At 39.2% G+C, this 12843-nt stretch overlaps 1 protein-coding gene across 1 annotated transcript in view; it reads left to right on the top strand.

Moving 5' to 3' along the window:
• The window catches only part of LOC104028518 (glutamine-dependent NAD(+) synthetase), a 57881-nt gene extending 47607 nt beyond the window's left edge, over positions 1 to 10274 (top strand). The window contains exons 19-25 of the mRNA XM_009482062.2: positions 179 to 250; positions 3401 to 3474; positions 3849 to 3939; positions 4062 to 4144; positions 5219 to 5300; positions 6879 to 6964; positions 7678 to 10274. Coding sequence (XP_009480337.2) covers positions 179 to 250; positions 3401 to 3474; positions 3849 to 3939; positions 4062 to 4144; positions 5219 to 5300; positions 6879 to 6964; positions 7678 to 7756 — 567 coding nt within the window. The 3' untranslated portion in view covers positions 7757 to 10274. The remainder of the gene's footprint in view (positions 1 to 178; positions 251 to 3400; positions 3475 to 3848; positions 3940 to 4061; positions 4145 to 5218; positions 5301 to 6878; positions 6965 to 7677) is intronic.
• The last annotated feature ends 2569 nt before the right edge of the window (positions 10275 to 12843 follow it).

Below are 12843 nucleotides of genomic sequence, written 5' to 3'. Positions count from 1 at the left end.
ACAGCATTGTTCATTCATCTTAAGTCCCTCATGGAAATATCACTGTATAAAAGATGACCTGCATTTAGATGTAGCTCACTTTCCTGGTTGGTAATTCTTTGTCCTTTTAGTAAAAATAATTTGATATGGATTGGAAGGGCAATGAATGTCATGCATATAAAAATCTGCTTTGTTTTAGTTCATGGCTTTGGTTGTTACTACATTGCTGGATCTGGTAAAAAACTTGAGAGCCTTTGCAGGAATCCTTGTGGTAAGTCATGATGCAAGACTGTAATTTCCTTTCTTATAGTTAGCAGTATAATAAGGGTATGTCTTCAGCAAAGTAAACCAGGTTCTTTGACAACCACCATGAACAGTAACATTTCACCTTAATCGGCCAGTTCTTCTCCAGGACATGTCTTGCAAAGCTGCAACAAACTACAGGTTTGTTACGGGCTGCCCACAGTGATAGTACCTCATTATCAGTTTCCTTTCAGAGTGTCTTTAGAAGATTATTTAAAACTTCCTCAGAGTGCTTGCCTCAGGCTGGATACTCTACTATTGAATAAAAATTCATCTGATGCTAAAAGTAGCCTAGTTTTCCTTACCCTGGCTTGATTATGTTAAATTAAATAGCAAAACAACTTGAAAATTGTTTTAGTTGAGAAGGTCTTGAGATGGCATGTTTGGACATGATTTTTAAAAGCCTCTGCCATCCTGTTCTAGGTGTGTCTGTGTAGAGCATATACTCTGTAAACATGTGATTAAAGGGTGGATCACAATGTGTGATGGCCATTACATAAATCCTCCATTTCCCAACTCTCGAGTTTCTGGCTTGCAATGATGTCTTCCTGGTAGAGCAAAGAAACGCCTGGGTATTTTTTTTTTATATTTGGTGGTTTGTTGGTGGGTTGGTTTTGGTTTTTTTTTAATGATAGCTTAATTTACGGTAATGCTTAGAGACCAAGGATTTGCGTGTATTAGTTATTGTCTAAAAAGTTGTTCTAGTCTATATGCTTAGCATGTAATTTACCCAGAATATCTGGTTTTGTCATTACTAATTTCTGCTTTTATCTGTAGGGGCAGGGCCTTAAGTTGCAGTCTGGAAAGGTTTATGTTGCAATTTGAAATAAAGATACTGGTTTGGGCAAAGCTAAGTTGGTAACAACTGTTGTGCTGTACAAGTCACACTTGCCACTGGAAGCTACTCTTGAAACAGAGAAATACCTTGGGAGTGCATGAACTGGGAAGTTAGCCTTTGCAGGTGGAAGTACATCTTAGGAGACTAAATGCCAGTCTTGCATGTGATAGGAATAGGAGCAGCTTTAGTATAATGAAAAACTTTTCATGACTCTGTTTGTTACTCGGTGTAATAAGCTGTCTAAAGGCTGACTGCAGTCTAGCCATTTTTGCCAGTTCCTGGCTAAGTACATACACCGTGCCAAAGGAGCACACGTTTGCTTGGCACCCCTGTCAGAGGCCGGCAGGGTTGTGCTGTGGATAGGTGCGGGAGGCAGCGACTGACACTGCTGCTGCTGGGTCTGATGGAGCCCCTGTGTCACAGCCTTGGGAGAGAGCGATTATGGGGTGAGCTGTTTTGTGCTTCCCGCTAGGACCCCAAAGCTGTGTTGCTACTGGCATGGCTGCACCTGGGCTGTAGCGTTCTGCTGGCAGCTCTTTTTGTTCCAGAAAGATATAGCTAACGTGGCAGGAGCCAGTAGTAATATGCTTGATTTTATTTTTAGGAATTATGCGTTAGTGTTTCAGTGTGGTGTCCCTACCCATATATGTAAGACATAATGCTCCTGGAGTGGTTTAAGTATCTGCTGCTGATTGTCCTTAGTGCCAGGAGTGTGAATTGTGGTTTTGCACCAATTATGAGGCAAGTCTGCCATGGTGTTTGCTGCTTCCATATTAATTTAATTTGCTCTTACTTGTGGCTACATAGAAGCTGTTACTGAGCTTCTACCGTAGTGAAGTCTGACTCCATTACCAGTTGATGCAAAACATCTTTCCTAATGTTAGCCTGGAACACATGTTAATAAAGTAATGTAACTGAGTAGCTAATTTATCAGGCAGTACATGTTTTGGGTGTAAGAATAAAATTAACTTTATTATTGCTAAGCCAGATACTCCATCTTCTGGCAGGCTGTGGAATGTCAACTTCAGCTTATTCCGGTAGTGTTCGAAGTGCTGTGGTTTATAGGTCAGAGCAGTCTCTCTTCTACTCTTTCCAGACATCTCTCTTGGGTCTGTTTTCTAGCATAATACAGAAATATGACTAGTGACTTTTTCATTTGAATATTCAGCTTGTTTCAAGCCATCCTAGGACAAATGGCTCTTTACGCAGAGGAGTGAAGTTGTAGGTTATTTCTAGAACAATCTTTTTAGGGTAAAAGTGGTAAAATCACCTAGGCACCTGCTGAAGACTGTGAAAGGTATCTCTTTAAAAGAGGTTTGCGTTTCTAACAAGTAAAAGACAGAAGTTCCAAAATCCTTTGTGTTATTGAAACCTTTATTTTTAGGCTAATACAACATTTTTAAAGAAGTTGCTGATGTAATATGAAATAATGACTTGTTTTTGTCCTTCAGTGAGGTTTAGTAAAAGCTCATTTTCACTGCATCTAACAGAAAGGTCCCCAGATATTTATATTTTCCTTGTAAATACAGGTATTGTTTTTCATTTTTAAGTTGCTATTCATAGAATCATAGAATTGTTTAGGTTGGAAAAGACCTTTAAGATCATCCAGTCCAACCATTAACCTACACTACCAAGTCCACACTAAACCAATCAAGGGTAGACTAGACTAAACCATGTCCCGAAGTGCCACATCTACCTGTTTTTTGAACACTTCCAGGGATGGGGACTCCACCACCTCTCTGGGCAGCCTCTTCCAATGCTTGACTACCCTTTCCGTGAAGAAATTTTTCCTAATATCCAATCTAAACCTCCCCTGACGCAGCTTGAGCCCATTTCCTCTCGTCCTATCGCTAACTACATGGGAGAAGAGACCAACACCCACTTCACTACAACCTCCTTTCAGGTAGTTGTAGAGAGCGATAAGGTCACCTGTCAGCCTCCTCTTCTCTAAGCTAAACAGTCCCAGGTCCCTCAGCCGCTCCTCGGCAATGTTAATAGTTAAATAGCAGCATTCTGAGACACCAAAAAGTAAAACAGATCATAAAGTAAGATGATTTAATGCAGTTTAACAACTGAAAGTTAACTAGGATATTAAAAAGTAAGAGCAAACAGTTAAGTAATACAGACATTGAGAAGTATTTTCACTTTAATAGCTTCAGGCATTGTTCTTGACCAAATTAATTTAACTGTGGTAGTAATAGGAATTCCATGTTAATTGCATTGTTTTCTTGTTTAGTGACAGAAATATTCCAAACTAATGCTTGCTTATATTCCTTCCAGGTGGTTTTCTATACATTTGCTATAACTGGCATAATGCTATTTAAAGGTGCTGTTGTTCCCTTGGGAAATACCAGGTAACATTCTAAACATCACTACTCAGAATCTGTTTTTCAAAAGCATCTGCAGCTCAGTACCTCTGAGTTGTTTGTGGTTGAGTGTTTTTTTTTTTCTTTTTATTCTTGGAGCCACCCTTCTTTTAATGTTAAATCACACAGACTTTTTCTGTCTGTTACTCCTTCTGTTTCTGCTTGCTGTATTGAAATTGCAGGAACAGTTATCTGTAGCTTGAAACTTTATCTTGCTGTAGCTTAAATACTTCTTTTAACTACTTCCATTGTTTTCTGCCCATATGAGGTACTTAGCTTTCTAGAAGGCACTCAAAGAGTCTTGTTTTTAAGGTATTGTATGTAGAAAGCTATGCTCACATCAGCCTGTAATTCTCTTACAGTGCTGTCAATACAACATATGATAATGGCACTCTGCAGTGTGGGACCTATGAACAGTTGGAATATTGGCCAAACAACTTTGATGACTTTGCTGTGAGTCTGATCATTGATGGAATCCGTCCGTCTTTCCCTCTCCGCTTGTCTCTTCCCCTCATTTTCTGAGGCTTAAGTGTGTGATATAGCTGCTCAACCTCTGGTTTACTCATGTTATTTAGGCAGCAGTGGTGACCCTCTGGGATGTGATGGTGGTGAACAACTGGCAAGTCTTTTTGGAAGCATTTTCAAGATATTCAAGTCCGTAAGTAGCAGTAATAATACTGGGAAAAGTCCCATATAAATCTATTTTGTAAGGTAACTGAGTAGACTTTATACACATAGCACAGTTCCTACCATCTGGGAAGAGGGGTGCTGCTTACCTATATAGGAAATAGACTTAATACTTCATGGTTGTTCTTTAATTTGTGTAACTTGATGGTTGGTCTAGTACTTGATGGATGCCACGAAATCCGTGGTCACATTTAGAGGGGACTAGAAACTGGCTTGGCAGTCATCTTGTTCCAAAAAAGAGTGAATGACTTAAGTGGATTATAAACAGCCTTGCAACATGTGTTGGGTGGGTGGCTGGCTTTCGCTGCAGAGCCAATCTCACAGAAGTGAGAGATTAGTGAATCACTGTAATTAATTTTGGGCTGCTTCTGTATTTTCCCTGTGGGTGAACTTAAAACCTTGGACATATCTTTCATTTGTATTTAATTACTTTATGGGAATGTTTGAATGAACTGGATGGCCTCTGGGTTGAGCTATTCTAGTGATCCTTGGCTGGTGAACCCAGCATGTAGTTAAGTTGTGGAATGCTCTTCTGTAGGCTGTTGTGTGTGATAAATGTTGAATGTGGTCTGGTGAAGACTGGACAAGTCGTGAAAGAGAAATCCATTGGGATTTGCAATGAATGGAAGCTAGCTCAAGAAATCTCTGAACTGCAAATGGTTGGAGATTGGGAGAGCATTTAGAGTGTAGCATCATAGGTATTTTGCCATGTTTTTGCACTCTTTCCTCTGCTTCTGCTTTTGACTGCTCAGAGGATACTAGCCTAGATGGACCTTTTGCTGTGATCCAGTACAACTTCTACTAGGCTGCTTTTCTGTCCCTTCAGAGTAAAGTTAGGTATGTTAAGTGGGGGGAGTGAGTCTGTTTGCCTAACTTCATGAAAGGCTAAACTTTTTTTGTTGTTGTTCCAGATGTCCTTTTACATTAAGAAAGTAGAAGTGTTATATTTCAAGGAAAAATGTGATTTCATGGCTCTCTCTGGTCACTTTCAGGCTGAGATTATTTACTGCCTACTTTACTTACTGTCTGTTAATCTGATCTGCAGGTGGGCAAAGATCTATTTTGTAGCCTGGTGGTTGATCTCCTCTGTCATCTGGGTTAATCTCTTCGTAGCTTTACTTCTAGAGGTAAGGAAGTGTGTTTATTTGGTATTAGATCCTGAGGAGAGGTTCTAATTTGTGTGGGAAATGAAAAGAACCCAAACGACTTTTTGGGAAAAGTATGGCTGTTTTATGCATGTGCGTACTTAATCTTTCTCCTTGCTGCCCTTCCCCCAAGATGTTGAGGAACCATTTTCTTTTTCCTAAATAATTGTATGTTTTATTTGCAACTTTGTCACAAATCTGGTTGCATTTCATTGGGTGTGTACATTTGTCATTATAGCTCACTTTCTATAAAGATGAAAAATATTTTATGTATTATAAAACTGCTTGTCTCTTGTACATTAACTTCAGCATTAGTTATTCAAGCTGCAGGCTTTTTGCGTTTCAGTTTGTCAGCAGATGAAGTTAGCGCTTTAAATTTTACTTTTTTATTTTATTTGGTTGTCCTGCGTTTCTTCCCACCCCAATTTGAATTGCTACCCTTATTCAGTTCTGCACTAGAAGAGTGGAACAGATTACTTACTCTGAAGAGATCATTCTCTAGAGGTTTTTTAAAGAAGCTGTGGAAATGTAGGTACCTAAGCACTGCCACGAGGAACGTATAGTTCCGCTGGTTTCTCATGTATGTGTACTTCTCTGCAAATCCAAATACCTTTTGAATTTTTGATGGTGAAGGGAATGTTAATCACAGCCATCTGCTCCAGGCTAATCATTGTAGACTTTTCTTATAAGGAATGAAAGAAATTGAGTACCTGTAGAGGGCACTTCACCCCATCTTAAAGCCTATGAAAACTTCTTTTGGAGGTGCTCTTGTTGTTGTTGTTGACTGCATTGAGAACCAAAACTTAGTACTTTAGGCAGAATGGCAAACTTTTAGATAGAAATTTAGGTATGAGTCTCATGCTGAGCCTCAGTCTTGCCCATGAGCGTTTCAGAAAAAACTTCCTGTTCTAGCTGGAGGCTAATCCTATGAAGCCTTCTACCTGCTTACTTCCACAGGGCTGTGGCCAAAGTTTGCTGTAAGAGCCAAGATGTAACATTCTGTAGCAGGAGAGCAGGATGTCATTATTTCTGCCCCCCCCCCCTTTTTTTTTTTTTTTGTTGTTGTGCCTGAGCTGTCGGTCTGCTCCCTAGGTATTGATTTGTCAGAGGAATTCAAAATGGATACGGGAACATGACAAAACCAGAAACTGAGTTTAAGCTGCGATGCCTGGAGTAGGAGTATGTTTATATATTGCTAGATTTTTAAAGAGGAAGAAATTCAAAGCAAGTGAACTCTTGTGGGTAGTTCACACAATTATCTTGGGGAGGCAGTCCTTGCTAAGAGTAGAAGGCAGCAGGGTCCTCTTCTGCTCTACTGTTCTTTCAGTGTGTGATGAGAAAGCTATTTCATTCCTGAACAACAGGCTGGAATAAAGTAGTGACCTGCAGCCAATAAATATGCTGATACCTAAATAAATCACTGCTCTGACACTCTGTGTTAAAAACAAACCTCACCCCTGTCCCAAACCTTGCGCACAAACATACTGACCTGATATAACCTCTCCTCTGATGTCACCAGAAGTAGTGTTTAGTTTTTTTCCTGGTCCTTTTACTTTTCAGAACTTCATTCACAAGTGGGACCGGCGCTGTCATCGAGAGCCTCTTTCAGATATTGAATACCAGAGGACAGTTGAACTAATGTTCAGGTGAGTTGAACTGGTCTTGATAATAGATCTAGTTTTTTATGTTCATCTGTTTTAAAGAACGTGTGCTGGCTGCAAGAGGTTAAAAGGCTTGTCTTCTATTTCCTCCCTCTGAAGCAAACTGTTTCATCTGTTAGTTTGGAAAAAGTCAGCACGTGTTTTAATTAGGCCTGCTTTAAGCTGACTCGATAGCCTAACCTTTATATGCTTTCTGCCCACAGCATGATGGGAGAAGAAGTGTTGGGGATGGCGGGGGGGGCTGTGCTGAGAGGGAGAAGAAAAGGGAAGATGAGGAAAGTGATGCACGTTCTTGGCTTATTATGAAATTGTGGGTGGTGAGTTGATATTTGATGATCATGCACAAGTGGAACTTCTGGTGCACATTGGATATCCAATAGTAGCATTGGGAACATGTTCTCATTTGGGAGTTTTTTCAGGAAAACAAATCTACTGACCTTCAGTTGTATTGTACTGTGTGCAGGAAATTGCTTCCCTGCTTCTTATGGGAAAACAGCTGCTGGTTTCCATGACACATCTGTAAAGGATGGATCACTTGCAAGTAGATGCATCTTTAGGGAGCATCAACTTATTGTAACTTTAATTCCTTGTTTCGTTTTTGAAACAAGCACACGTTACATCTCGGTATGCGCATTGCAAAAACAAATGCTGAGAAGTTCCCTTTGCTGCTCCTAACAACTCATGCTTTTTCTTTGTAGAGATGTTTTGGAAGAACCTACAGAGGAAGAGTTGATGGAAAAACTGCACCAGCATCCACACCTGCAGTTATGTAGGTGACTGGTGGGAAGGACTGACTTACTTAGACCTCTGTTTTCTTGAGGTTGTCAGCTGGAAGAAACAGAATGGATTTTCTGTGAGGTGCTGTTAGGAGAGAGGCTTGTAGGACAGTATGTGAGGTTTTGCTTGGCAATTTTCTGCAGAAAGAGGTTTTTTATTTTTGGTTCATATCTTTTTTTTTTTTGAAAAAGATTTGAATCTTGCCAATTTGACTTGATTTTAAGTTTCACTTTTAGAGGAATATTGCAGCTGTTATTTTTATAAACTGTTGATACCAGAATGTTTAATTTTCTTTTTTTAAGAAGGGAAAGTGTGTTTAAAATGGTAGTGCACTTTAAAACATGAACTTTGTAACCACTAAGCCTGCTACTTTTTTCAGCATGAGAAAAAGGAACTGCCTTTTCTGGTAGGCGAGTGTGGCAAGGGCTGTGCCCTGCAATTCATGAATGGATTAGGCAGGACCAGAAAAAAGTCCTTAATCTTTTTGTAGTGAGAGTTGAAACACTATTTTTATTGCAGTGTGACACCAGCATATCTTACCAAATTGTCAGGAGCTAATCACATCAGAACACAATCAATTTCAACTTAGTAACAGGGACTGCCTACTTCCCACACCCTCTCTTTTTCTTTGTTTTTGATCTAAGGTTTGTGCTGGTTGCATCATGCTGGTAACTTTGGAAGGAGTTATAACTTTGAATGGAGCAATTGCACTTGTGGTTTTCAGTGTGGTAAAATTGAGCTCTCCTTTGGAGTAAATATTCTCACGTTGCTTTTTAGTGAACCTCCTCCTTTTACTTTCTTCCAAGTCCTGTTCTACACTGTATCATATTCCATGAAAAAGCTGCGGGGAATGAACTTTGGCCGGAATGTAGCACTGTGATCACTGCGAGCCTCCCACTTAAAGGGGGGGAGAAAGAAAGGTTGAATGGGATAATCAAAGAGCTTAGCAGTTCAAATTTTCATTCGAGTCTGTGGGAATTGAAAGTGCTCAACCAGTATTGCAAGATCACATTCTTTTATGGCTTAATGACCACATGCTGTATACCACTAACTTTCACCTGGGTAGTACTTTTTGGGTAAATAACTTTGTCAACAAATATAAAGCAGAGAATTAACAGTAAGCCATGTTCACATGCTTTTCATTATCCCTTAGTATTCCTCTAAAAAAAGGTGGTTTTGTTTGAATCTTTGTCACGTAACTAGTAAATCACTATGAAGAATAGAATCAATCCCAGCTACTATTTTTGTGTGTAAAAATGAAACTGCCCTTTGGGCTGCTGCCTTGTCATTGAGACACTTGTCACCACAATAGACATTATTGTGATCATCTCTGCATTGACAAAGGCTTGGGGAAGGTAATTGGGCATAAAACACTGCTACTATTTATATGTCATTTGATCCTTTTTAGATAAGAAAGCATTTTTCAAAAGTACCAAACAGTCATCCTGTATACTTTCACCCCTCTTTTTTCATCATTCGTCTTTTCTCTCTTTCCTGCATAAAGGAGAGGAAAATATTTGGGATGATGGTGCATTTGAGCTCAAAAGCATATTTCTGCCTTGTCATCTCGCTGGTCAGAAGTTGCGTACTGATTCTTGTCTGTTTCTTTGCCTTCTGCTTATATTTTCCTTGTGCTGTGGAACAAAATATGTGTTGTAGCTTGCATCTGTGTAGAACAAATCTGAACTGAGCTCTGAGCTACTCCTGCAATCTTTCTTTACTTTTGTAATCTTGCCTCTTAAGCCATGTTCTCGTCTGTGTTCAGTCTCTTGTCTCTGTTCCAGAATAATCCACCCAATAACTCACTTGCTCTGGTTTCAGTGGCATTACTGTACTTATTTTCAGCCATGAACTTAGAACACACATCATGGCAAGTAGACAAAGGCATCAGCACACAGTCTTTCTAGATTTGAGTTTGGTTTTTTCAGTATGGCTTTGTAAGGATGGTTTCTGCTCCTTCTAGCATGATGTAATCACTGCCACCAATTTATTGGCACTTATTGACAGAAGTTAAATAGTCTATTTTACCTTTTTACTGAAAAAAAAAAAAATTTTGTTTTCCACTTTTCTGAATACTTGAAGTAGCTTTTGCCTTGCCAAAAATGGAAGTGGTCGGTTCTTATCAGCCTGCAAGTTCAATTTCTTTTTCAGTTTCTCTTAAGGTTGTTTGAGTTTGGTTGGTTGGTGGTTTTTTTTCTGTTTCCCCATTACATTCCACTACAATCTACCAAAGCAAATTGGTATGGTATTATCATAAACATCACAAATGTCTCCATTATGCAATCTTGCATCTGGACAAATGTGAAGAAAGCTTTCTGAAGGGAATAGTCTTAGTCTTGTTCTTGTTTCACATTTGTGTAATTGACATAAAGTGTAACTGGAATTAAATAAAAAATTGTGGTACCTAATGTCACTTGTATTGGAAGATGTAAACGACCACAAGTCTTACGCAATAATTGTATAAATCATGAAAATGAATGTATGTAACTGCATAAAATTTGAGGTCTGCATTATTAAAAAAAAGCTGCTTCTTAAAATATGAAAATAATTGGGGTGTCAGAATGATTCTTGTGGTTTGTTTTTGCCTTTCCCCCTGCTACTGATTTCTGTTGTGCTCAGCATCTGTGCTCCCATTATCTTCACTAGTTCACGGCTGGTCCCATGGAAGAGGTTGCATGCAAGTGGGACATAACTGCCTGGTTTCAAAATACAGGACCTAAAGTGTGCTGCTCTGTTATTCTCCAGTTCTAGAGGCACATAACATCCTCTGTAGGTACTTGATATGCTTAATTTTTAAGGTGAAACTTCAGTGGAGCTGAGTGTTGAGGGTGTTGAGCAGCTTGCTTTCCATTTGTGTTTCAGTCTTTGCATCTGCAAACTAGGTATTCCTTCATCTTTTTTTCCTGAAAAGATAGTGCAATAAGCATTCCCATAGCATTTCAACTGGGACGGATTTTGCACATAATTTAGCAGAGTCTGTGGCATCCTTTTGAAACAGGTTTTGGTTTAGAAGATGTATATTTTTTTTTTTTTTAAGAACAGAACAAAATCAATTCTGAGTCAGGCTAAAGGATTAAGTTTGCTGATGTCTCTGACAGTGGCTGTTGCGGATGCTTAGGTGAAGCATGGAAAGCCAAAGCAAACAGATCATCTTGCATTATTAAATCAGGCTCAGATTTTTCTAGCTTCTGAAGGAGGGCCTTAATCACCAGACTCTTGGCTAATTTGAGATTCCTCAGATTTTTTTTTTTTTCCTTCCTGATTTGCTATGAATTTGTATTACTTAAAGATTTAGGAGTGGAGGGAGAGGATGGACACAGTTGAAGTGTTCTTGATTCTTTCAGTAGAAATACAGTTGTAAACCTCACGAGCACACTTAGCTATGAAGAAACTTAAAAAGCTTCTATTGGTCAGAGCTGCAAGTAGGGCAACTAGAATAACCTAGTAACTGTGTAGAGATTACAGGCGAAGGAAGAACTACTGTCTTAGGTGTCAAGGGTTTATGTAAATAAAGTGCATGAGGTGTGCTTTCTTGGGCTCTCTTTGTTGTGGTGATATTGTACATCTCTTGACACATTTTAGGGAACATTGCTTTTTCATCCTTCCAGTGCTTTTTAATGTGCACAAAAATACAGGGACATACAAAGTCGTAAGAAAAAACGGGGCCTGTAGGAAACTGATGCAGGGTATAGATTAGTTATCTCTGAAATGTGAGGTAAAGATATCTCTTATCTTGTTAGATGGTTTATCTTTTCACCTGTCTGTATATTACAAGCAGTACGTAGTGTTACCAGGGCTTCTGCTATTGTTTAATATTGTGCTTTAGTCAGATGAATTCATTTCAGTACTCCATCTTGGGTTTTTATTGAAAGTAAAATAAAAACAGGGGTCTGCCTGCTTTTTTATGTAGGTGTTGATGATTTCCCCCCCCCACACACTAGATTTTTGTCTAATTAAAAGCCCATTCATCTGATGGGAGTTTTCCATGAATCAAATGGTTTTGACTTAGATCTGCAGTCTTTATAAACATTCAGAGCCATCTCTTATGTGAACTCTGGGTAGAAACAATTTGGTGGTGGGTGGAGGGGTAAGATTTGGTTTGTATTCCAACTGTCAGCACTTTGCTATATAGGACACTGTTTCAAAATGACCTTGATAAACTAGAGGACATTGCCGAAATTACTGAAGTAAAATTTAAGAGATAAGATATGGACTGTTACTGTTTAGAAGCACAAAATGTAGAAGTACATAGCAGGGAGTAAGTGGTATTAGAAGACAAATATTATAGAGCTTATAGTGTACTATGAGTTAAATGAGCTAATGGCATCTGAAAGAGATCAAAAGAAAATTGCTTTGCAGTAATTTGTAATATTACTTCCCTTTAGGTCCCACCAGTCCCATTTTGGGCCCTGCATTTTAAAATAAACAGGTGAGGGGAAGCATTTGTTATAGGACAGTAATACAGTTCTTAAGAAATTTGGAAGGTGTGAGTTGGGAAGAACTTTGAAGGAAATAATTTGTTCAGGCAAATATTTTTTTTTTAAACAATATTCAAGTATGTAAATGTTTGAGAGGAGCAAACTGTTGATGTTTTGTAATCTCTGTGGGACAATTGTAGGACAAGTTGTAGTTTGGATTCCGGCAAAAAGAGTTGCTAGATATGAGGGATGTTTCCTAAGTCTGAGCTCTGTACTCTGGGAGGTCACAGACTCCCCTTCGCTTGAGTGCCCTAACCCCTAAAAGGAAGGGTTTGGCAGTCACCTGCTACAGCTTTGTCTGGATGTTTGTGAACCTGCCCCTGCTTGGTGATGCCTCAGCTGGTCCCTGAGATCCTGTCCCGCCTACCTCTCTGTGGTTTCGCTGGAAAGAATTCCCATGGCTGTAACAAACCTCGCTTTTGTTGTTACAGCATGTGCTGTTGGTTCTAGCTAATGGCTTACAAATGTTTACAGCGTGCAAGTATTTCAGAAGTAGGGATAGCAAAATAAAAAAAAAAAATGCTCCTTCAGCTTCCCATTATAAACAGGAAGATGAGATTTAATTGTATGTGCTCTGTTGCTAATACTCAACCAGCGTCCCCTGGTCCC

Source organism: Pelecanus crispus, chromosome 6, assembly GCF_030463565.1.
Source record: "Pelecanus crispus isolate bPelCri1 chromosome 6, bPelCri1.pri, whole genome shotgun sequence".
Classification (NCBI taxonomy): domain Eukaryota; kingdom Metazoa; phylum Chordata; class Aves; order Pelecaniformes; family Pelecanidae; genus Pelecanus; species Pelecanus crispus.
Note: the sequence above shows the minus strand (reverse complement) of the source record. Positions and strands in the feature narration are given on the sequence as shown.